Source organism: Perna viridis, chromosome 5 (assembly GCF_037379345.1).
Source record: "Perna viridis isolate PV_CMFRI_1.1 ecotype Kerala chromosome 5, ASM3737934v1, whole genome shotgun sequence".
Taxonomy (NCBI): domain Eukaryota; kingdom Metazoa; phylum Mollusca; class Bivalvia; order Mytilida; family Mytilidae; genus Perna; species Perna viridis.
In genome coordinates, this window is record NC_142449.1 from 2081253 (window position 1) to 2106233 (window position 24981).

At 33.6% G+C, this 24981-nt stretch overlaps 2 protein-coding genes across 2 annotated transcripts in view; one reads left to right on the plus strand and one right to left on the minus strand.

Annotated features, from left to right (window-relative positions):
* LOC148615576 (uncharacterized) overlaps window positions 1-24981 on the minus strand; it is an 84799-nt gene that overhangs the window by 15922 nt on the left and 43896 nt on the right. The window contains exons 42-64 of the mRNA XM_088581946.1: window positions 24324-24536; window positions 23631-23861; window positions 22858-23070; window positions 22403-22627; window positions 21572-21781; window positions 20477-20704; window positions 17543-17755; window positions 16783-17013; window positions 16219-16425; window positions 15543-15770; window positions 13295-13498; window positions 12456-12677; window positions 11854-12066; window positions 11002-11229; window positions 8644-8856; window positions 5844-6074; window positions 4315-4527; window positions 3161-3388; window positions 2411-2623; window positions 1884-2117; window positions 1527-1637; window positions 1032-1169; window positions 399-608 (exon numbers count right to left, since the gene is read on the minus strand). Of these exons, the coding sequence (XP_088438072.1) occupies window positions 399-608; window positions 1032-1169; window positions 1527-1637; window positions 1884-2117; window positions 2411-2623; window positions 3161-3388; window positions 4315-4527; window positions 5844-6074; window positions 8644-8856; window positions 11002-11229; window positions 11854-12066; window positions 12456-12677; window positions 13295-13498; window positions 15543-15770; window positions 16219-16425; window positions 16783-17013; window positions 17543-17755; window positions 20477-20704; window positions 21572-21781; window positions 22403-22627; window positions 22858-23070; window positions 23631-23861; window positions 24324-24536 (4857 nt within the window). The remainder of the gene's footprint in view (window positions 1-398; window positions 609-1031; window positions 1170-1526; window positions 1638-1883; window positions 2118-2410; window positions 2624-3160; window positions 3389-4314; window positions 4528-5843; window positions 6075-8643; window positions 8857-11001; window positions 11230-11853; window positions 12067-12455; window positions 12678-13294; window positions 13499-15542; window positions 15771-16218; window positions 16426-16782; window positions 17014-17542; window positions 17756-20476; window positions 20705-21571; window positions 21782-22402; window positions 22628-22857; window positions 23071-23630; window positions 23862-24323; window positions 24537-24981) is intronic.
* Window positions 6228-8393, plus strand: LOC148615577 (N-fatty-acyl-amino acid synthase/hydrolase PM20D1-like). The gene is made up of 2 exons (XM_088581632.1): window positions 6228-6348; window positions 6985-8393. Exons 1-2 carry the CDS (start codon window positions 6228-6230, stop codon window positions 8391-8393), a joined length of 1530 nt encoding a protein of 509 aa, XP_088437758.1.

The window sequence follows — 24981 nt, forward strand, 5'->3', positions numbered from 1 at the left end:
GAGTTATCTGCCCTTGGTAACCTTCCAAATATTGAAGTGAACAGATTACAAAACAATCTTAAAAATAATTTGTCTTCACTTTTTTACAATTTTTTAACAAAAATGCATAATACAAATATAACATAAAAATTTTTGGTAAAATATATTTTTTCATAGTGGTTAAATTTGAGGCATGGCTCAGTTCATGAAGCATCTCCTCCACTATTATTTTGACCAAACAGTATACTGAAAATTTGAAATTGAGGAAAAACTCAACAGCTCACCAAACATGATATCATCATTATCAGAATCAAAGATGAATGGTTCATTCTGGGTATTAGTACACCCTTGAATCCTGTGCAATTTTAATGTGCAACATAAAAGGTATTATCTCCCTTTGAATGATTATCAGTACTTACATGGAGCCATTGGTATATATCTATGTCCACATTGTACATATTCAAAGTTTTGACATGACATGTGTAAGGAAGAAAACAGGAAGGGATATGGACATTCCTGAACTTTTGGATGGGATGGGTCAGAACAGTCATAATATTTGGCACAGTTGGTTGGATCAGTAGCTCGTCCATTCTTGGAGTTATAACAGATGTTCTTGTTTACACTAGGACCTGTTATTGTAAATAAATGATTTCTATTAAAAAAATGTTAATCACTGAATTTTTATAACATGGCTGTTCCGTATTTAATATCAATTTGAGACATACATACAAGTATCTAGTTCTAAAGCAGGGAATGATGGCTAGTGTTAATATTATTATGCTGTAATGAAAACTGTAAATGTTAGACAAAGTATTATTTTACCAATCTTGTAGCTTATTGTATAATAATAGGCATTTTTAATAACAGGGCTGGACTGGAATAGCTCACAATAAAAAATTATACTAGTACTAACAACCTCCTTTTCTTCTGCTATTATCTAATGGGCATATGTGTAAGCATTAAACACTTCAACATATGATAAATATGGTTTCCAATAATGCACTATTTATGTCTGGTGGAATTCAATAACTAAAAAACTGCTGTAGACTTACGAGGAGTGACACAACCAGCATAGAACTCATCAGAACCATCTGTACAGTCTACTTTGTTATCACATCTCAACAAGGGGTCAATACACTGCCCACTCATACATCTCCATTGCCCCTCGGGGCATACCATCTTAGATACACCTGAAACAGAAAATATATTTATACAATGACTCATTACACTACCCATTCATACATCCCCACTGACCCTCGGGACATACCATCTTAGATACACCTGAAACAGAGAATAGATTTATAACAAGGGATCAATACACTGCCCATTTATACATTATCTCTATTGTAGATGAGGAAGATAAGATGCAACACAAAAAAACTAAAACTTAAACTAAATCAATGGCAATACGAACTTCCACAAAAAAAGTGGAAGGGTAGACTTGTCCTGCTCTCCCAGTGACCCCCAATACGTTGTGAGTTTAATTTGCTAATAGTCTAGCCCCTTAATGCCCTATGGTATTAACACCTATGAAAGAATATACTTACAGTTCAGTTCATCTGACAGATCAGAGCAATCAAAGCTATTGTCACACCTATTGACTGCTGGTATACACTGTCCATTCTGGCATTCAAACTGTCCAGAACTACATGTAGGGGCTGAAATATAAACAACACAGCTTAAATTATTCTCAACATGCTGAATTAAGTCTTTTAAACCACAGGGTACTGTGATGAATGAACTTACTTTAACAAATCACTGTATCAACGCCACAAAGCAGTGGGAAAAACAAGTCTGATTGACAAAAAGTAGAAATTACACTCTGAGTTTTAATTAAATCCTCTTCTAAGAATATGATATGCCCTTCTTCAGTGAACTTTTTTATACAAAGAAACAAATAATACCTGGTGTAGTTTGTTGGTCCACCATACATTTCCTCAACTGCTTATCAAAATATCCCAAGGAACAGTCCTTAATGTGCAATGTCCTCTCTTTATAACAGTTGACATATGTACTCCAATGTATGTGTCCTGGGAAGGCATTATCTCCATCAGGTAGGCCTAAACAACTGGGAAGCCTTAATGGGCATGGCTGACAGGACAGGTCTGTTGATGAGCACTGATTCTGCAGGTACTGGCCTTCAAAAAACATTGGATGGATATAGTATGTATATACTTGCAGTATGGCTTCTTATCTTATATACTGACCCTTTATCTTGACAGATTGACCACTTTATGTTCCTTTATAAGAAAACATTTATAGAAATAAATCAAATGACTCATCAAAGTCTTCAAGAAAGTGAAGCATCATCATCCTAAGTATGCAATCAAGCACTTATAAGTAAATGTGTATAATCTGTCATACGTAAAAAAAAAAAATAATCAAGTAAAATGTAAAAGATCATTCCTAATTACCAACAGTGAGAACTTACAAGGTGCTTTAGGTTCAGTCCTGGCTCCACATGTAACTTGTTCAAAGTTCTCACACTGTAATGTGGCTACTGAGAACAGTTTGGGATATGGACATTCATGTAGATAGGGTTGATAGATAGAGTTCTGATTAGAACAGTCATAATACTGGGCACAGTTGACTTTATTGGGTACACGGGTGTTAGGGTGTTGTGAACAGAATGCTACTATGTTATCTGAAATCAGAAATACCATTATCACATTTTAAAGCATTATATATTTTATTAAAACCTACCGCTGATACAGGAGCTAAAATCAAATGAATTTTTTCAGAATGTGAAATTTTTCATAGAAGCCATTTTTTAAATGTGACCATCTTGCATTTATCAGTATGACCAATTCTGTTAACAATTTTTTCATCAAATTTGAAAACTTTTGGTCAAGTCCTCTGTTAGAAAATTGAAATTTTATTGGACAAATCATTATCATATGACTGTCATAACTAGATCTATAATCATATGACTGTCATAACTAGATCTATAATCATATGACTGTCATAACTAGATCTATAATCATATGACTGTCATAACTAGATCTATAATCATATGACTGTCATAACTAGTTCTATAATCATCAAAGATAATATCAAAATAACATACAAACCACTATACACTGATAATTATATACAAATGAAAAAAAAACATTTTCATATAAAATAAGTAAATGTATCATCATTTTAATACTGCTTCTTTTCCAATGAAACATGATCTTACCTGTGCCCACCTGTAAACTACATCGTTTATTCTGAGGGTCAAAGAATCCACTGTCACATTTCTTTATTTCCTTAGTTCTGTTGCGATAGCATTCCATATACATGGGTGACCATGCTTTCCCAGGGAAGGGGTTATATCCATCAGGAACTCCTACACAACTGGGAAATCTATCTGGGCATGGCTGACATTTCTGGTATGGGTCAAGACATAAGTTCTGTTCATAGGAACCTGGCGAGGTAGATACAATAAAAGTTCTATTTAGTTAAAGTTCAAGGAGCTGTGAGGTCAGTAAAGACAACAGAAATGTCTTAACATGGTAATAAAGGATATAATTACAATGTCATCTCAATAATCACAATGTAATATAGACAATGTAATATAGACCATGTAATATAGACCACTTTAAAGAAGATATTAAACAGTTTTATTTTTCTTGGTCTATAACCCACTTTTTTTGGTCTAACCCACTTTTGTTGGTCTAACCCACTTTTGTTGGTCCAACCCATTTTCGGATTTTCTTGTATAGACAAGCATAAATTAATGCAGCACTTTTTTTAAATGTCCATATTAAACAGTACAAGTATTCTGAGAGTATTGTGTAGACCCCTAGCAGAAGAAATTTCTGTACAAAAGAAAAGAATGCAAACTTCAAGCAAAATTTCAGAATAATTCAAGTCAGCATTAATTTTCTAAATCCAAGGGCCATAACTCAGCAAAAATTCAACTTACTAGAAAAAAATTTGATCTAAATTTGTAACTTGCCATTGGTAATATATGCACAAAATATCAAATGAATATCTGCAAGTATGATGAAAAAAGTGTGGAAAACTGAATTACTGCATGAATTTTCTAAGTGCAAGGGCCGTAACTCAGCAAAAAATCAATGGACCAGAACAATATTCAAACTTGATTATCATCCTAAAATCCTGGAGATGGACAGACTAACGGACACGCAACTTGTCAGAGTGTATCACATTATACCTGACCACTTTGTGTGGCAGGATAATAAAAACTGTTTTACATGTAAAAATACAGACATAAACTGACATTTGGTTACCCATAGTAACATAAGAAACCATGTTCCTGTTAATAAAGACTTCAAAATATGAAGAGGAATTACAGTATCTAGTGTTATCCCATGACTTGTTACTTACATGGTGCCTGAGGTTCAGGTACTTCACCACATGTTACATGGCTAAACTGATTACATTCCAAGGTGAATGGGTTGAACAAGTCTGGGTAAGGACATTCCTTGACATAACCTCCAATTCTTCTTGATAGGTATCTGCAGTCTATATACTGAGCACAATTCTCTGAGCTTCTAATAATGAATCTTGGATTAGCATGGCAGAATTGGTTTGCATCTCCTAAGATCAATAAAAATTAAAAGCTTTAAGAATAATAAGTAATACAACAATCAGAGGTGACAGAATGGTGATCTCCATTTCATGGCCATCCAGGAAATTAACATCTAGCAATTGATTCATAAAATTCTGAAACTTCCTTTGCTGCAAAATATATAAAGGAGAAGACTCAATATTTCTCATTGTCAGAGAAAATATCAGAAGTATCAGCAGTAACTTCTAAGCTACATCTACATAACAGGAAAGTAATGTGTTAAAAACATTAATTTGTTTCATTCTGTACATTAAAGGCATGACCAATAACTTTTATAATAACTAGAGAAGGAATTCATCTCTGTGGTAAAAATCTTGTACATCAGACATGCACAACTCATTCAATATATCACACAAAACTCATTAAAGCTGAGAGAGAAAACAGTTAAGCAAAAATCAAAAATTTGACCTTGAGGTCAAAATTAAAGGTCAAGGTCACCACTATGGTATGCGACACATGATCTTGAGCTGATCTACCCAAATATAAAATACCTACACCAAAAGACAAAATCATAACAGCCCAGACACAAATCTGCCATGCAAAAATCATAAATTTCACCATCAGATCAAATTCAAGGTCAAAGGTTACAAACCATGGTAGACAATACAGTCTTTAGCTGTTCTACTCTCTTGCCAAAATCAAAAGTATATACCAAAAGACAAAAAGTTACAGACCAGACGCAAATTTGTAAGCAAAAAAAATTAATTTGACATTGAGTTCAGAGTTCAAGGTCAAAGTTCATTAACCAAGGTACCCAACACATTATCTTAAGCTGATTTACCCTGATGCCAAATATCAAAAGCCTACACCAAAATACAACAAAGTTACAGCCAGATCAAAATTTGTTACAGAGTGAAGGACAGACAGATTACAATAGGATTTTTGCCAACTTTTGTATGGGGTATTTAACAGTTCTCAAAGATTGTTTCTACATACAATATATTTGTTTACAATTTATTTATATTTTGTGATATTTTACAAGGAAATTACTTATTAGATTTGTAAAATGACATGAACCATTTGGAACAGAATAGTTTAATACATTGTTCATATCAAGTTCTACTGTATGCAGAATGCAAATCAAAAAGTAATCAGGATTACAGGGTATTTTGAAAAGTAACTGATAATTACATGTAATCATATTTTATGATGATTAATAGTTACGGTGATGACTTGAAAAAAAAATGCAATCAATTATAGCTGATTAATAATTACAACTACAATTACCCCATGTCTGCTGAGTGGTGGGGCTCTAATTAGGCACATTACTGTGTATTGATAGTACCTGATTTGATGGCTGACACACAAATTTTGGTCTGAGGATGGAAATAATAGCCTTGTTGACACTGTAGAATATCAATAGTCCTGTTTCTATGGCAATGAGTATAGTCCTGGGACCAATATCTACCAGAAATGGGGTTGTTACCATCTGGTAAGCCAACACAGCTAGGTAATCTATCTGGACAGGGTAGACAACTCTTGTCTCCAGGTGTGCATAGGTTCTGGTGATATTCACCTGAAAAAGAAATATGACAAGTTTAAATCAAACCTGGGTGCTCTATCCATGTAAATATCCTAAATAAATGTATTGATAGCTTTTAACTAGTGGGATTTTTTTTATAATAAATCCCTTTTTAAACATTTATTTTGATAGAATAGAATCAGAGTCATGGTGTTCTCAATCTTGTCAAAAAATTATCAAGGAACAGAACACAAATCTAAACTTGATTTTGAGGAAATCAAATTGCATCGTCAATATCAGTCAATGGAGATGTCAGAGTACTCACAATGTTAGATAGGAAGACTACTAAATACATATCATTGATGAACATTCAACACAGATGTCTTACTCTTAGCACTGCATAGCAGCGGAGGCAAAACATGTTGTCTCTAGAGCTCTTTGACAATTGTGGTTACTTTATTCATGAGGGAAATGCCAAAACAGTCTTTTATTTAAATGTCATGCAATACATGTATCCAATTCCTGACATTTAATTATCAATGGTTTTTTCTTCTTCAGAGAAACAAAATCTTCCTTGTACATGATTCTCACATAATGCCTTCTAGCTTACACTTCCTAGGAATATTTATAAGGTTAAAGGTAAAAGGGTGTGTATTGACAGTAAATGATATATGAATGATTTACATGTATCATAAAACATACCTTCCTACAAGAAGCATCAGAAGAAAGATACAGACATAATTGACAGTTTGACAACATATTTTTGACTATAAAAATTAGTTACTCATAGATTTCAAAACTAACAAAACTCATCAGAACCAGCAATAATTTGGAGCTTTGACAATGGTATACCTATATTACTTTATATGGCATGGAATAAACCATGTTTCACACTTAACACTTCAGGACCTATATAGATGTTTCATATGTATTTGGAGCACCTGTGCCTGTGTAATTTTTTCAGTACTAGTGTGGAGGACTATCATATTTGGTTTCAAAGCACCTAAATGTAGGCCACCACCTAAAAACAGGAAATGCTTCAAACTGACAGACAATATAATTGACAGATTTCAAGAAGCATTGAAAGTTAAAACAGTGACTTCAAAACCTACTGAGTTTGCTAAAATGATTACGTTTATTAAGAACAATTTCAAAACACTGCACACATCAAAACTGGTAAGGATGGTAACTGTAGCAGATTACAATTTACTGTATAGAGTGGATGGGTCAGATGAATCTTTAACACCTTACTTGATGCTTGCACATCTCAATGTGGCAGATGCCGAGCCTAGCTTATGGGATTTTCCACCTTTTTCTGGGATAATACAGGATGATTACATTCATGGAAGAGGAGCAATTAATTTTAAACAAGGAGTCATGGGAATTCTTGAGGCTTTGGATCATCTACTGACAGAAGAATTTAAACCTAAAAGAACCATATACATTTCTTTCAGCAGTGATAATGGAAGGGCAGGGTCTATGGGAGCCAATAATGTCAGCAAACTCCTTCAAAAACAAGGCCTGGAAAAACTAGAGTTTATTCTGGACCAGGGGTGCACCATCATTGGGCACGAAAATGGCATTGCCTGTATAGGTGTCTCTGAAAAGTCTATCCTTGATATTAAACTGGATGTAAAAGGTGCAAGTGGACATTCAGCTCTGACCTTTGGAGATACCCCACTACCTGTACTGAGTAAAGCCATTGCTAAAATAGAGAGCACCAAACATCCAAACATGCTGGGAAAGGGACCTGAGAAAATGATGCTCAGAAATATTTCACCTGTTATGAGCATCTGGCACAAAATTTTGTGGAACAATCTCTGGCTGTTTAAACCCATTGTTACTAAACAAATGTTTCTGAATTCCTCAATGAATGCCATGATTAGAACAGTCCACAGTATACAGAATATACAGACAGAGCTAGAAAAAGATACTACAAACAAAATTCCTGAACACGCCACAGCATACATCAAAGTGTTTGTCCATCCATCTGAAACTGTAGACAAGGTAATCAAATATTTCCAAAGAGTCATTAAAGACGACCGCGTGACAATCTCAACCGAGAGAAGAGGAAGGGTGGCTGGCATTTCCCCACATGGAAATGATGACTTTGGTTACCAAACCATCTCAGATAGTATTCATGAAATATTTCAGCCATATATGATAACACCAGCCCTCCATGTCAGGGAATCAAGTACAGCTAGTTATCACATGTTTACAAACAATATTTATAGATTTTCTCCCATTACAACTGGGGTTAGTGATGGTCTGCGTTACCATGGTAAAAATGAGAAAATATCTGTGAAAAACTATGAAAAAGTGATAGACTTTTATAGAACATTGATAGTTAAAGCAGATAAAGAGACATTATAATGAATAAACAACACCTAAGACAGAGGATCTTCAGAATGAACATTGTATGATCTGATAATTATTTCATTGTTTTTTTGTTTTTTTTTTAATCTAGGTGTCAATAAAAGATATCCTTACTCTGTAAAATAAACCTATACAGTGTAGCAAGGGAGAGCATATGAATGTACACATGTACTGTCTATACTTTAAAAAAGACGAAATAAAACCTTTAAGGTATTACACTTATGTTCAAGGATTCTTATTAACTTACATGGTGCCTGAGGTTCATGCCGAGGTTTACAGTTCACATTCTCATATGATTCACATCTTAATGTTAGAGTTGAGAATAGCTGGGGATAGGGACATTCCTCTGTAAATTTGCCAAACTTTGATGACAGATTAGAACAGTTGTAATACATGGCACAATCACCTGGATGCTTCACCATAGCACTAGGATGCTGCTGACAATAAACATCTATCTGATCTAAAACACATGAAATGTTAAATACAAACAATACAGAAAGAGAGATAAAAATGAATCTAGTACATATGTTAATACATAAATAACTAGAGGCCTGATATCCTGAATCACTTACTTTGCTTGATAAGCTACATTTTATTTTTTGTAAATTTTCATAGATAAAAAATTATAACACTCATACCTAATTCATACCTGTTAATATTCAGGATCCTCTTTGCAGGACTTCATTTTTAAATTGCAAGAGATTTCGTGCAACAACATTTTCAACAAATATTTTGTATATTTCACAAGTACACATACAAGTCAGTATATATCTGTATGTGAGTGTTTAATATTTTATGCAGTTTTAACCAGAAATCCCAGAAGTCTGGTGAGAAATATCTCTAAATAAAATAAAAATTACTATCTGGAAACATTTTTACCAGTCCTGTGAAATGATCCGCTTCCATAAACGATAATTTCAGGGCCTAATCTTGACAATGATGACAAAGAGGTTTTAGTAAATTCTGTTTGAGAAATAGCAATATTGACATTATTGTCCATTCTAATCTATTAAAATAACTTCTCACTCTCTAAGACACATGATAGAAGTCAGCACAAACAAGGAGAATTTTTTGCTCATTTTCAATTTCAGAAATTAGAGTCTCAGATCTAATTTTGGGATTCTATGGAAATTATGCATTGACATAAAAGGAATAAAAGTATTAAGACCATGCAGGACCTTTAGTAGAAGAAACAGCCAGTTTGTGACCAGCATTTTCTGCATGTCTTTCTACAGCATTTACTCCTCAATGTACAATACTAATTGAATTAAAAGCATACGGTTGGTAGTATACTAAGACACTCCCCAAATAGCAGTGAACAACGGACATAATTTGAGCCATATGACAATGTGTACAATTCAATCCAATTTGGTAGATAGACCCTTAACTTCTATTTATTGTTTGTCTACTAATGTAAAATATCCAAAACAGTTCAAGCAGAGCACCCTAAGGAAAATTAATACCAAGTTTGGTTCTAATTGACCCAGTAGTGTCAGAGGAAAAAAGTTAAAGATGATGGAAAACTATGAAGGACACAAAGTGATGGTAATAGCTCTAAAGAAAGTAACAACTCAGTAAAAAACCAAATTTGTGACTGATTTTGTAGTATATTGATTGATTGATTGTTGGGGTTTAAAGCCCAAGCAGCAATATTTCAGCCATATTCAGGCAATGAACATGAAATGAATGATAAAATGAACATAAAATGATGATGATGAAATGAAAAAAGGGATGGGACACAAGGATAATAGGGTCTACAAATTTTGATTGCCACTTGAAAAAGGGAGGGATGGGTAGGGTCAGGCAATTTAGCCTCCTGTGGCAGAGCGCAAAGGTTCCTACTCCTATCGAATACCACAACAGGGTTCTTTAACCTGTGAGGAAGGTCGCATCTTTCCCAACATGGAGCACCACTTTAGTTTGCGGTCAGGTTTTCCGTATTATAGCCTGACAACCCCAGCATGTAACAAGCCAGGGTTACCACATTCCTCCACCTGGGGCACACAACTAAGTTGCTCTGTGGGCAGAGCGCCCAAACCCTTGGCTAGGGTTCTGAGCACTATTTAGTCACCTTTTACGACAAGAGTAATGCTGCTGCAGGCCTATTCTTTGACAACCGGACTTGCACGGGTAGATTTTTGTAGTGGACTAAAGCATTTTAAAATGGAGACAATCAAATAACAGTATAAATTGTGTATGTCATATGAATTGACCAATTCTATAAAAAAAAAAAAAGCAGTAAAAAAAAGAAAAAGAAAAGTCTAACTGCTTTTCAAGTCTTGCCTGGATGATCTGGTACCACAACAGATAAAATATATCATACAACTAAAGAGATGAGATAATGAATACAGGAGTAGAGCAGTCTGTAACAGTAATTTAGCAGATTGTCAAAAGAAAATAAATATTCATGTTAATCAGAGTGGGTAAAGGAAATGATAAAATAAAAAGATGTCTCATTTTATGAGAAATGATTTTTATGGGAACTGTTTTTCACAATACAATCAACAGCGAAATAGCAAAAAAATACTACATTTGTACAACAGAAAACAATTCATATTAAAACCTTTTCCCTGGCCATCTTCTTTACTATAGAACATCTACCTACCTGTATTGACAGTATTAGAGCACACCCTGTTGACAGGATCAAACAGACCATTCTGACAGACCTTTTCTTCCATAGTCCTGTTTTGATAACACCTAACATACTGGGTCTGCCACTTCTTAAAGGCTACAGCCTGGTCACCATCAGGAAGGCCTACACAGGAATGGTGCACTTCTTCACACCTTCTACAGGTGAAATCACCTGACTTACACAGGTACTGCTGATATTCACCTGTTCAGAAAAGACAATAAATATTTGCAAGCTATAATTATGTGGTACTTGCTTTCAAAATATATTCACAGATAAACAAACAGGGTTACACTTACTTCTTGAAAAAATATCTAGTTATTTTATCGACATACCAGTACTTTCTCCAGAATATCTATATGACAAGTTTGAGGGTTTTCTTATTACTACAAGGTAAATTTACAACACAAATGAAAATAAAGTTATCATCAGACAGTAACATATACAAAAACACTGAAAATTACAGATACCTGAAAAAGAAACATAAAACAGTATATCTGATGGGACATTAAATGATACCATACCATGAAACTCAGTAAAAGATATCCCTGCTCTTAACTTGGTCAAAATATCAAGATGTAAACATCATCAAACAGGAAGTTGACGTAACTTGAGTCTGAAATCTAACCCAACATTATAGCATACCAATATGAAGCTTTGATCTAAATATCAAGTGGCTGTAAGAAGAAGCTACAGAAGAAACTGCAATGAAAAAAATGCAATTGGACTGACAGACAACATGATCTCTATATATCTCCTACTTCCAATGCAGGGGTATAAAATATTAAAAAATTTTAAAAATGTGTGGTCATAAAATTTGTGACTTACATGGTGCCTGAGGTGTTGGTCTTTTATCCTTAGTTACAGTAACAAAATCTTCACATTGATTGCTAATAAGAGAGAAGAGCTGAGGATACGGACATTCCCTCAGATAATGACTGTATGGTGAGTTATACTGAGTACAGGTGTAATACTGAGCTGCATTGATGGCACTGGCTATAATACCTCTAGGGTTGTGTTGACAGAATGGAAGAATATCACCTACAATAACATCTTCATTTATTACATAGAATTATTGTGTTTAGCATACTTATATAGACAAGACACTCCAATAATAAGTGTTGTAAGGCAGTTTTAAATTATTTGCTAAAGGTTAAAAAAAATAACCAAAAAAAGAACTTTTTTACATGAAATTAGAAAAAAAATTTCAAGCAACATTGGTTCTCCTAATTTATCTTCTTTAAAATGTTTTATTCTATTTAGAGATTAACCCTTTTTTATTGTTGATCTTACTTTATCAGCAAAAATATACCATACTTTGTAGTTTTACACACTGAACTATAGTGGAAAGAACTTTGAATTTAGGGACTAATTAAGAATGTTGAAAAACTGATTTTATGTAAATGACTCTATAACTTCAAGCAGTATACCTGGGTGTAAGGACTGTATACATAGCCTCTCTATAGGATTAAACACTCCATCTGGGCACCGTCCAACAGATATAGTCCTATTCTTCAGACAAACAACATATTGGTTAGACCACAAAGTGACAGCATTCCTACCATCAGATAGACCTACACAGCTGGGATGTCTCTCAGGACATGGTCTACAACTAATGTCTCCAGGTTTACATAAATTTTGGGTATAGTCGCCTGTAATAATCATTAGTATTCTATTCTTTTAAAAGTTTTGTATCTTGAGGATTATCAAAGAAATAGAAAGTAAGTGCTAACACAACACATATACAAAAAATATTGGTCATTACTAGCTTCTGATCCAGTAGGTTAAATGGCAAAATAACCTACTTAGACGGCAAAATGATCTACTAAGATGGCAGAATGACCTACTTAGTAGATTAAAATAAATTAATAAAATTTCTGATTTCTCTGTAATAAGACTAGATACACCAATTAAACATTGCACACTTATGTTTCAATGTAGTACAAATCACTGAGTATACTTTAAAAAAAAGACAGAAAAGGAGGATGACAGACATGTAGACAGAACACATTCAAGACATTAAACTTTGTGAAATACAATTTATACTCAACATTTTAAAAATCAACATTTTATCAGATTTACTTGGTGCCTGAGGTGTGGGCCTCTTTCAACAGTTGACATTATATGCCCCACATACATAAGTTTTACTTTTAATTACCATTTATAGACTTAAGGTACATGGTGACAGAGGTGTGGGCCTCTTTGCACAGTTGACATTATATGCCCCTCATACCCAGTTTTTAACCCTCATTACTAATTATAGACTTACATGGTGCCTGAGGTGTGGGCCGCTTTCCACAATTGACATCACTGTATTTCCTACATGCTTGGTAGACTGGTGAGTATAGGTCAGGATAGTTACATTCCAAGCGGTAACCATTGGCAACAGCTGAGCAATCATAATACTGGGCACAGTTTTGTTGATTCTCAAACTTCAGTGTAGGGTTAGCTTTACATATATTAACTATGTTGCCTACAGAATATATTCATTTTTATAAAATTTGGCCAATTTTTTTTCCTAGGGTAGCAATCTTATTGTGGTCAAATACTGCTGTTGCTAATAATATAGTTATAACTATCAGAACTGTAAATTAAATCATTGATGACTATAAAAAGAGCTAAGGTCTCTAAAGACAAGGTAACTTATATACATGTAGTACCTAATACTTTTTAAGTACCATTCTGTGTGAGAATCAGGCTATTGGTGGCACATCATATTTCTCAATTTGGTCTTTTTTGCAACAAATATATTCAATACATCTAGAAAACAACTTAAAAACTATTTCTATTTATCCTGAAGCATCTGTGACATGGATATTTTTAACTGCTTATATAAGTAAAAAGTATGGGAAAAATTCCCACCATTTTTCCATAGTGCATTACAACTAAATTTGACCTACCATAACTTAAAAAGGCGAATTTTACAAACACTTTTATGGTTATTTCTGGTGGTTATCAGGTATAGTTAATCAGTTAATGCAATAAAATCTCAGCATTTTTTTCCTTCATGTGTCACACCTCATATACATTTTGCCCAATTCTTAGATGGTGAATTACTCAAATAATGTTCTACATAGAAACCAAGTTGGGTCCCTCAACTGACAACAACAATGAGAATAACAACATTTATATACAAGTACAATCATTTAGATTTGCTTAACAAGAAGTTGTACTCATTGTCATCCTAAGTGCTTCCCTACTAATACGATCAGCATGAAATAATTCCAAATCATCTTCCAAATATACAGAGGAAAATGTTTACAAAATGCTGGAATTTTTAATCTCCAACATATTTGTCCAGTGTGGTGGACACGTTTTTCAACAAATGGTCAGCATTCAAATGGGAACAAATTGTGCTCCTCTACTTGCTGACTTATTCCTTCACTCTTATGAGGCTGACTTTATGGCTGATCTGATCCGAAAGAAAGAATATTGTTTAGCTAGATCCTTTAATCTCAGTTTCCACTATACAGATGACGTATTATCTTTAAATAATCCTAATTATGGGGATTTGATACATCGTATGTACCCTAAGAACTTGGGATACTACAGACACTGTGAAGTCAACCTCTTACCTTGATCTACACTTAGAAATCAATGGTAAAGGAAAACTATTGACCAAACTTTATGACAAACTTGATGACTTTTCATTCAGAATTGTCAACTTTCCTTTCATTTTTAGCAACATCCCTTCAGCACCAGAGTATGGAGTGTTCATATCACAACTCATACATTATGCCAGAGCTTGCTGAAACTACACAGACTTTTTGTATCGCACTAGAATTCTTACAAATAGGCTTCTGGAACAGGGTTATGTTGTTACAAGATTGAAGTCATCACTATAGAAGTTTTATAGTCATCATCGTGAACTCATGGATCATTACAGTGTATCCATCTGCACTATGAAAACTGATTTGTTCAACATGTCATAGTTTTCCTTTCCTCTTTCATCTACCACAGACATGACATTTTATGAGCAACTCGGCAGGTGTTTCTAGAAAAGCAATGGACGCATACCCTACCGATACACCTGGTCCATGCTCCCAGTTTTTAGTGGAGTCCGAGTTGCTCATTTGCATTTGTTACTTTGTATGTATGATTTTAGTTACTTTGTGTTCTTTGTTGTGTATGTCTGTTTTCCATGTCTGGTCTTTGTCCCTGGATTACATTCTTTTGATTACTGCTATAACCTTGGTTTCCTTGATTACTCTTTCATGTATAGTAAACATAAAGTTAGTAGACGTGTTGATAGGCTCGAAGGTGAAGCATGATTTATTTCCAGATTTATATGCAAAATATTAACATTTTCATCCAATAGATGCTAAGAAAAAATCTTTTGCAAAAGCATGAACAGACAGGGAGAAAGACTGATACAAAATCTGATGCACCAGCTGATTACAGTATAGAGAGAGAGTAGTAAGGGTATAAAAATTTGGAAAATGCAGTCGCATATCAAAAGAGGGCTGATTTGAATAAACACAGATTTTGGAATATGAACTACTTAATGTTAGTATTACCAATATCAATAAGTAGGGTACATCTTCTATTTATGGGATCAAACAGTCCTGTTTGACATTTGTCCACTGACATTGTTCTGTTTCTTAGACATGTGACATAGTCAGGTGACCAATACTGTCCTATCACTGCCACTTTACCATCTGGCTGGCCAACACAACTTGGCAACCTCTGAGAACATGGTATACAGCTTGTGTTAGCAGATTTGCAAAGGTTTTCATAATATTCACCTGAAAATAAGAAAGGAACATTAGGTTTGTATTTGTTCCATATAGTTCAGTTACTCTTGAAATTCATAACACCTTTATCAGTCTTTGTACTTGAATTAAATTCAATGTCAAGTCAAAAATATTAACGCTTTAAGTGCTATTATCTGTGATGTGTTAAGTGCTATTATCAGTGATGTTTTAAGTGCTATTATTTGTGATGTTTTAAGTGAAAACTAGAATAACTGCAAGCAATGTTCATTAATTGGATACCGACAAACCATACAGTAAAAATATGAAAAAAAAAGTGTAAAACTTAAAGTTTGATGACACCAAAAGACCCGGGATAGAGCATCCCCATTTATCTGTATGGTTGAAAACATAGTTGCAGAGAAAAATGTCCCCTGTGATTAAAAAATAAAAAAGTCAATCCAATGGAAAGTCAAAACTTAACTTATATTAAAATACTTACATGGTGACTGTGGTTCAGGTCTCTTTTGACAGTTAACCAATGAGAACCTTTGACATGACATGGTATGTAATGAAAACAAATCAGGGTAGGAACACTCCCTCAGCATGGACCCCTTCACATAGTCCGTGCAAGAATAATACTGGGCACAGTTGGTCATTGATGGCATAACTGAAGTAGGGTTGGCAGGGCAAAACTCTTTTATGTATACTGAAAGACAAATGGAGGTGTAAAACCATAAACAATGTCAGATGAGGAATATTTGAAGGTTAAGATATAATCCTTAAGTTTTATCTTAAGTATAACCAATGCTTCATCCAAGTTGGAAATCAGTCAAAAGCTAAAGGCAGTATCCTGGTGTTAAATAATCATGTCAAAAAGTAAGAGAAATGGACCCATCAAATGCATTATACCACCTCAACCCTGTCACACTGAGTATAATCACAATATAATAATGTCTCAATTCCCATAATACATGTACATACATAAAAATATCCTACAGAAATGTGCATCACATGATTGAGGTTATTATTTCAATAGACTGACAAAATATTTTAAAATACATACAAGGATCTATATATTTGACACAGATTCTTTGGTAAGGATCAAAGAAATATCCACTATCACATCTATACACTGTTAATGTCCTGTTTCTGTAACACATGATGTAATCTTTCATCCACTTCCTCCCTGGGAAGACATTCCTACCATCTTGTAACCCTATACAGGATGGGTGTCTGTCAGGACAGGGAACACTTCTCTTCACTGGTCCTGGACTCTGGTTTTGCATGTATTCACCTAGAAAAAAGGGTATACAGTCTAAATAGGCATTACAATGAATTTAATGTATTAAAAATCACTTTAATTTGAGAGATCTTTGATAAACATTTTGAGTGGGACAATGCATGAAGTGTTATAGAAGTTCAAGAATGTTTTAAATGTAAGAAAATGAGACCATACATTCTTTATGTGTATATGATTACTTTTCTACCTACAAAGTGCCTGTGGAATTGTATTTCAGTAATTACTTTTTTACCTACAAGGTGCCTAATGAACTGTATTTCAGTAATTACTTTTCTACCTATAAGGTGCATGGAGAATCATATTTGAGTAATTACTTTTCTACCTACAAGATGCCTGCAGAATCATATTTCAGTATTACTTTTCCACCTACAAGATGCATGGGGAATCACATTTCTGTAATTACTTTTCTACCTATGAAGTGCCTTGAGAATTGAATTTCTACCTCTTAAGTGCATATTTCAATTAATTTTCTACATAGAAGATCCTAAGAAAATCATATATCAGAGATTACTTTTCTACTTACAAGGTGCCTGTGGAACAAATCTTTGATCACACATGGCCATGGTAAAGTTGACACATGACTTGGTGATGGAAGAGAAGAGCTGCGGGTAGGTACATTCCTCCAGGTAGTGTCCATATCTACTGTTTCTATCTCTACAGTCAAAGTATTGAGCACAGTTACTGGGGTGGGGCAACACTGATGTAGGATGGCTTCTACAGTACTGGTCTATATTGTCTATAAATACATGAAACAGTAAGATCAAATTCTATCATATTTATAACTTACAGCTTTACCTAAATATTTACTGTCCAAATACCTTAATCAAGATTCAATATAACATAAAACAATGCTAATAGAAAAATGAAGATATGTAAACCTAAACCTGATTCATGACAGTCAAAAATGACACTATGGACAAATGCACATGTTGAAAATCCACAGACATTTGTAATTTTGTAAAGGGTGCTTAATAAGAGATTACAAAAGGCAAACCATAAAAATTCACATCTATTTTATCAGGGATATTTTACTAAGATAAAAGATTCTTAGATTTAGATTATTTAGATTAGAAAACACATCTATTAGTACTGTATTCAACATATATTCTCATTTCAGGCGAGTTATTTTCAGTTTCAAGCTGACAATAATGAGTTTTTCATAAAATGGGGAATTTTCGGATTTTCATATTTTCTTCCACTTCACCTGTAATGGGCAATGTTTTTCAAGTCCTCTACCTCAAACAAGCTTTTGTATATTCAAACACATTTATATAGCATCTTACCTTTGTAATAAGCCAAAGCAATGCACAATTAAACATATTCCAGGCCATCTGGGTGAGAAAATGGTACCCTTACCCACTAAAGTCTGTCCCAATGTGAAAGAAAATGATCGTTTATACACAATGTAGCATACATGAAATATATGAAATGTCTGCCTGGCATTTGTTCTTCCTGTATCAATTACATTGTCAAGCAAAATTATGCTTTTATCGTCCCGAAGTTGACAAAATATTAAAAAAGGGAAATTTAAGAATAAAATAAATTATCACACATTTTAGCATGTAACTTGTGTATTTTTTGTTTTAAAATATTCCAGTTTCATCGTGAGTTGATTTTGTTTGCTATCATTATTTTTATACATATAAGGTTTCAAAGAAGCAATTATGATGAATAATTGGCATACATGTATCCAACACCATTTAAAAAATGCTAGTCTACCACATACGAATTCTGTGTTTTTCACGGAAATTTTAATGGGTATGGGATACCATTCTTTCATCCATATGGCTTGGAATAAATTAAAGTATGCATTGCCTTGGCTCATTAGAAAGCTTAGATGCTACATAGATGTGTTTGTTCGAAGTAAGGTACTTGAAAAAAATGCAAATTACCATTGAAATGGAAGAAAATTTGAAAATCCAAAAATTCCACTTTTTTATGAAAAACTCATTATTGTCATACTGAAACTGAAAAATACGCGCCTGAAATCAGCAAGTACGTTGAATTCATTAATAATTAAAACACTGAAACCGACTTGTTTTTTTTTCCATCGATTATATGCTAAAAAAATTAACATTTGGGTTCTTGTTGACCTACTTTCTTCATGGATTGGGGTGGCAATTTTTCACCGATTGGACCTGGAAAAGTTCAAAAATTTATTACCTGGGCTCATTAGAAAGCTAAGACACTATATAATTGTAGTTGAATATACAAAAGATTGTTTGAAGTACGGTATTTGAAAAAAAATTGCCAATTATAGGTGAAATGGAAGGAAAAATGAAATTCAGAAAATTCACCTTTTTATGTAAAAACTCATTTTTGTCACATTGAAGCTGAAAAGTATGCGCTTGAAATGAAAAATGTATTAAATACATCGATAATTAAAATAATAGTACCAAACATGTCTATTGTACACCGTTTTTATATGCCAAAAATTAACATTTTAGTTCATGTTGAGGCATTTTTTTTATGGGTAGGGGTGGAAATTTTCCACCTAACTTGACTTGGAAAAGTTCAAATATTTATTACTTGGGCTCATTTTGAAGCTAAGACACTATATTAATGTACAGTATCAAACAAAAGCTTGTTTAAACTACGGTAATATAAAAAAAATACACAATCGGGTGATATAGAAGAAAATTCTGAAATTCTGAAAATTCCTCTTTTTACGATTTTATAGTAATTGTTACCCCAAAAGGAAAATCTTAGCGCCTTAATTGATCAGATATATTTGGAACATCATTATCTTAATTATGAATGCCTAAAATATGAGTTCTACGATGACAGTATGCTTTGAATGAGAATTCTGTTTGATACTAAGACCAGTTCTCTAGGGTTAGGGGTAATATTTTTAACATTTTATGAAAATCCTTTTTTGAAAATTAGTTTTTCCTGATTCATTTATGTAGAACATTAAATTATCTATCAAAATACCAAATTTGAGAGGGTTTAGTTGAGAAGTAGCTTGTACAGTCGAATTTATGTAACTTTTGGCCGAAAAATCGAAAATCTAATCTAAAATCGCCAAAATTCATCAAAAGAACCCCAGAAGTATAAATTGTGATAACTACACAGAAAATAACAAATAAGCCATTTTTGACCGAGGCATTAATACTCCAAGGGTTTTGACATTGAAAAAAATGTCAATTTAAGCGATTTTTCGGCAGGGTAGGGGTACTAAAATTGTTTAGTTTGTTTACACGTGCTATCCCAGGATGGCTTAGACACTTATACAATTGAGTCACAAAAATCTTGGCTTTTTGACCCAGTAGGGTACAAATATAGGCTTGTACTGAAAAAGAATCAAAGAATATTCTTTGGAGACAAATTGATTCAGTAATGGGAGGATATAAAGTACCTAAAAACCACCATGAAGTTGATGAGTGGGGGGTGCACAGTGTATCCTCCCAGCCCATGGACTATATTTATTTACTCTCTATGAAAAATTGCAACTCACCTTTGTCTATTTGAGTATCACAGACTCTCTTCAAGGGATCAAACATGCCTGATCTACATTTATGTACTGTTAAAGTTCTGTTTCTATAACATGTAACATACTGGTCAGACCACTGTTGTCCAGGAATGGCGTTATTACCATCAGGCAGGCCAAGACAGCTGTATAGTCTCTGGGAACAAGGGAGACAATTCACATCTCCTGGTCTGCACTGGTTCTGTTGATATTCACCTACAAATAGTAATACTACTGTAAGATAGGTAAGCTCCCAATTGAGATTCCATTTCTGCTTTAAAATAGAATTCTATGAAAATGACATAAATAGCATGTTAAATTTCTCTGTATAAGTAAGGACAAAGGTTGTAGAATATGGATAACAGCACTTTTGTATGTAACTTAACATTAAAATACATGTAGTACCTAATACTCAACATTTGCTTACATTTCTATGAAGGTGATTTGTGACAACATTTTCAAGGAAAACTTTGTTAGAAATAGATTTAAAACAATCAACTTTGATAGAATTAGACTATTACTAATCCAGTAAATACATGCTCATATTATATTACTTCATTCTGTTTTAAATAATGTTTAACAACTTAAGGTATGCAGAAAAACATATCTTCATGCTGTACATTTGTTAAAGGGACATGTAATATGAGAAACAGTAGAATATATGATAGAGCAATATCAGGAGCAATACAACCATCAGGTTAACATCAGACATTAATAATTCTACTGAATAAATTGGTACAATTTTCAAAGTTTTGATGTTTTTTTTAGTTATGATTGCATAAAATTTTAAAACATTACAGCTCCATGAGTAATTGAGGCTAATAATTAGTTTTTCTATATAAATATGACAGTTGTATTCCATTATATAGTGGTACATGTATTTTGTCATTGATAAAGTTTCTACACACTGGACACTTTCTCAGTTCTTGTGGTATATTTTGCCATTTTCATTCAGGAGTTTATGATTCTTTTATGTATGTTAAAATAATGCTTAATATTGTGCAATGTCTTAAGAATTAATTCAAAGTTTTCGATGAATTGTTTTTGGTTTTCTGACCATCACCATCTTATCAGTTGACTTACATGGTGCCTGGGGTTCTGGTCTGGTTTCACAAGCCACAGATGTGAAGTTTTGACAAGCTTTGGCTATTGTAGAGAAGAGATCTGGATACTGGCATTCCTCCTGTACTGTAGAACTATACTTGGAGACAGGACATCGGTAATATTGGGCACAGTTTGTAGGATGTGGTAATATAGAGCCAGGATGGGCAAGGCAATATGAAGGAATATCAGCTGAAATACACAAGTACATTTTTGCAGTTTATCTGATATATTATAGATTTTTTTTTACAATATATCAATCCTTAAATAATAAGATATTTTGGTTTTAGGATCAAATTCATGTAGATTTTTTTATGCATCAAAGAAATGATCTTACAGTAAAGCATTAAATAAACATTAAAGTCATCATCATATTTATGTAGTAACTAGCCACTGGTGACCTTATTATATTAGAGAGTGTCTGTTTATAATATAACTATGGACCTTTATATGTCATTGATATTCTTCCTCATTCACAGATATTGGCCTTCAAAAACAGCAAGACAGATGCTTTGCAAAAACCAGGAAATCATCACCCTTTCTAAAGCACCAGAGTTTGATGGCTTGGTGCTGTTGATTTTCTGTTTTCGCTTTCAGTGTCTTCGTGTTTAATCTCAGTCTATTGTTCTTTTCGTTTTCCAGGGATTATTTTTTTTCCACCAATTTCAATTATTGACATCTTTAGTATTGCTAGTTCTATATTATGTATTTTTTTATCTTTTTTTCCACTAGATTTCCAAACCAACCAAAGGCCAATATTACAAAAATAAAAGATTGCCGTAGACAATGGATCAACCAATATTCAATACTTACTATCTCCAACACTAGAAGTACACTGTCTGAGACGAGGGTTGAAGTATCCTGAGTCACACTTCCTCACTGTGGTTCTCTCCTTTACACACACAATATAGTCCTGCAACCACTGCCTGCCAGGAAACATATGGTGTCCATCAGATAGACCTATACAGCTTGGCAAGCGTTCAGGGCACGGCTGACAGGATGAAGATGTACCATCACACACATTAGCTATGTATTCACCTGTAAGTAAGAAAAATAAGTTCTATACATTTCTGTCTGTTATATGTAATGTCTTTAAATATATATATTGCATCAAATTCTAGTCACTAAAAGTATGTACATGCAGTTTATTATATAACTGACAAAGTTTAGGTACCTTGAAGAAAGATTTTTAGTTTACTTTTTTCGTTAAATTTCAGGTTATTTGAAACAAAGTCTTTGAAAATGTTCATAAATTTGACTAAACTTACAAGGAGCTTTAGGTTCATGCTTGGCATCACATGATGAAGTCTGAAAGCTCTGACATCTCATGGTTACTGGTGAGAACAGGTCTGGGTAAGAACACTCCTCCAAGAATCGACCATATCTAGACTTAGTATCTGAACAGTTGTAGTACTGAGCACAGTTAGATGGGTGTGGCTTCAGAGATTTGGGGTTGGCCCTACAGAAACTGTCAATGTCAGCTGTAACAACAAATATAACTACACTGGCCAGAACCTAAATATTCATATAGTACTCACACACAGCATAAACTTTAAATGGAAACCCATAAAGTTATGAGGACAGTTTTTTATCAGACAGACTGATAGACAGACTGAAACCTATAAACCCTCAAAATTGTGTTTGCAAGGGGTTAAACAATTATTTACTTCCTTTATCTGTTAAGATTACCTTATTTTTTTTCCACTTTTTTATTTAATCAAATATGTAGTTCTTGGTAAGCTCATAGTCTTTTCCACTTCATTATGACCTAAGTTCACTTTTTTTTTCATAAAATAATCTATTTTAGTAGTACATTAAAATACAGACATAATAGTATCAATGAGGTATTACTCGGTGTTGAACAGATTTTGGACAGTCTATCTATCACTATGTGTGTTTAAATAGAACTTTAAAAATTTGTCTTAACAAATTCAAATTTGGTATTTTATATTTCAAACTTATTCACAGAATTCTACAGAATCAGATTAGAAAAACTGTAAGTTTACCCATGAGATTGCAACATCAATATAAGATAACATACTTGTAGAGATTTGATTGGTGCACTGTCTGGTGTCAGGGTTGAAAAATTGACCTTGAGGACAAGAAGTCACTCTGATAGTTCTGTTTCTAAGACATGTGATATAATCGTGTGACCAAAGTTTTCCTGGGAATGCATTAGCTCCGTCTTGATTTCCTTCACAGCTGGGAAGCCTTTCAGGACATGGAGTACTGGTCAGGTCATTTCTACTGCAGATATTGTTCTGGTAATCACCTGAATATAGGAAAAAAAGATGATTGTAATCCATGACACTTTGAGATAAATGTAATTATAAACTTCACTAGTTCTTAGATATATCTTTACACATTACTCTAATCTTATATGCTTCCAGAGGAGGATCAAGGTTAGATAAGTCCAGTAAGTAGTAAAATAAAAATCAAGGACCTGATATATTATGGGTCGAAAATATTATGCTAGGTGAGGTAAAACAAACTTTTGTCACATGAATTTCATGACATAACAACTGAACATGTTAAAAGTCAGACCAATATTTAATTATGTCATCAAAGACTAATTTGGGATAAGAAGTTTAAAGGAGCAGTTCATTTATCAACTTTATAAATGTTATTATGATTAAGTAGACTTATTCTAATGTGATTTCATTTATATGGGCAGTTATTTGTTGGGGCAAAATGACACAGATTTAATTCACAAATATTACTAAAGATAATTTACAGGGAGCTTGAGGTTCCTTCCTGCTGTCACAGTTTACAGTTGTGAAAGACTCGCATGACTTGGTAGATGTTGAGTAAAGGTCAGGATATGTGCACTCCTCAGATTGACCCATGACCTTTGAACCCTGACTGCTACATTTATAGTAATGAGCACAGTTATCAGGGTCTGGTAAGATGTCATTTTGGTGAACTTTACAATAGTCAACCACATCAACTGTAAAGAAAATTTAATGTTATTTATCTTATTCATATTTTCTAACATCATATCTAAAAAGTAAATGATATTCCTAGATCAAATTGATATTTTACACCCCAACTTCTTGATCAAATTCAAAAGACTAAGTACACAAAGTTAAATCAAGCCCCTTTTTTTCTATAAAGCATTAGATTATTGACTGATCTATAGATGCATTGACAGTACATGTCAAAAGTCCTTGGACTTATGTACCCTTGACTAAATAGAATCACACATACAGTATGAATGTTGAATCATTACTGCCCCTTTTTTTCAGAAAGCACTATTACCTTACCTAAAGGAACATTGATGGTACATGTAAGAGTCCCAGGATTGAAGCACCCCTGACTACACTATTACCTTACCTAAAGGAACATTGATGGTACATGTAAGATTCCTAGGATTGAAATACCCCTGACTACAC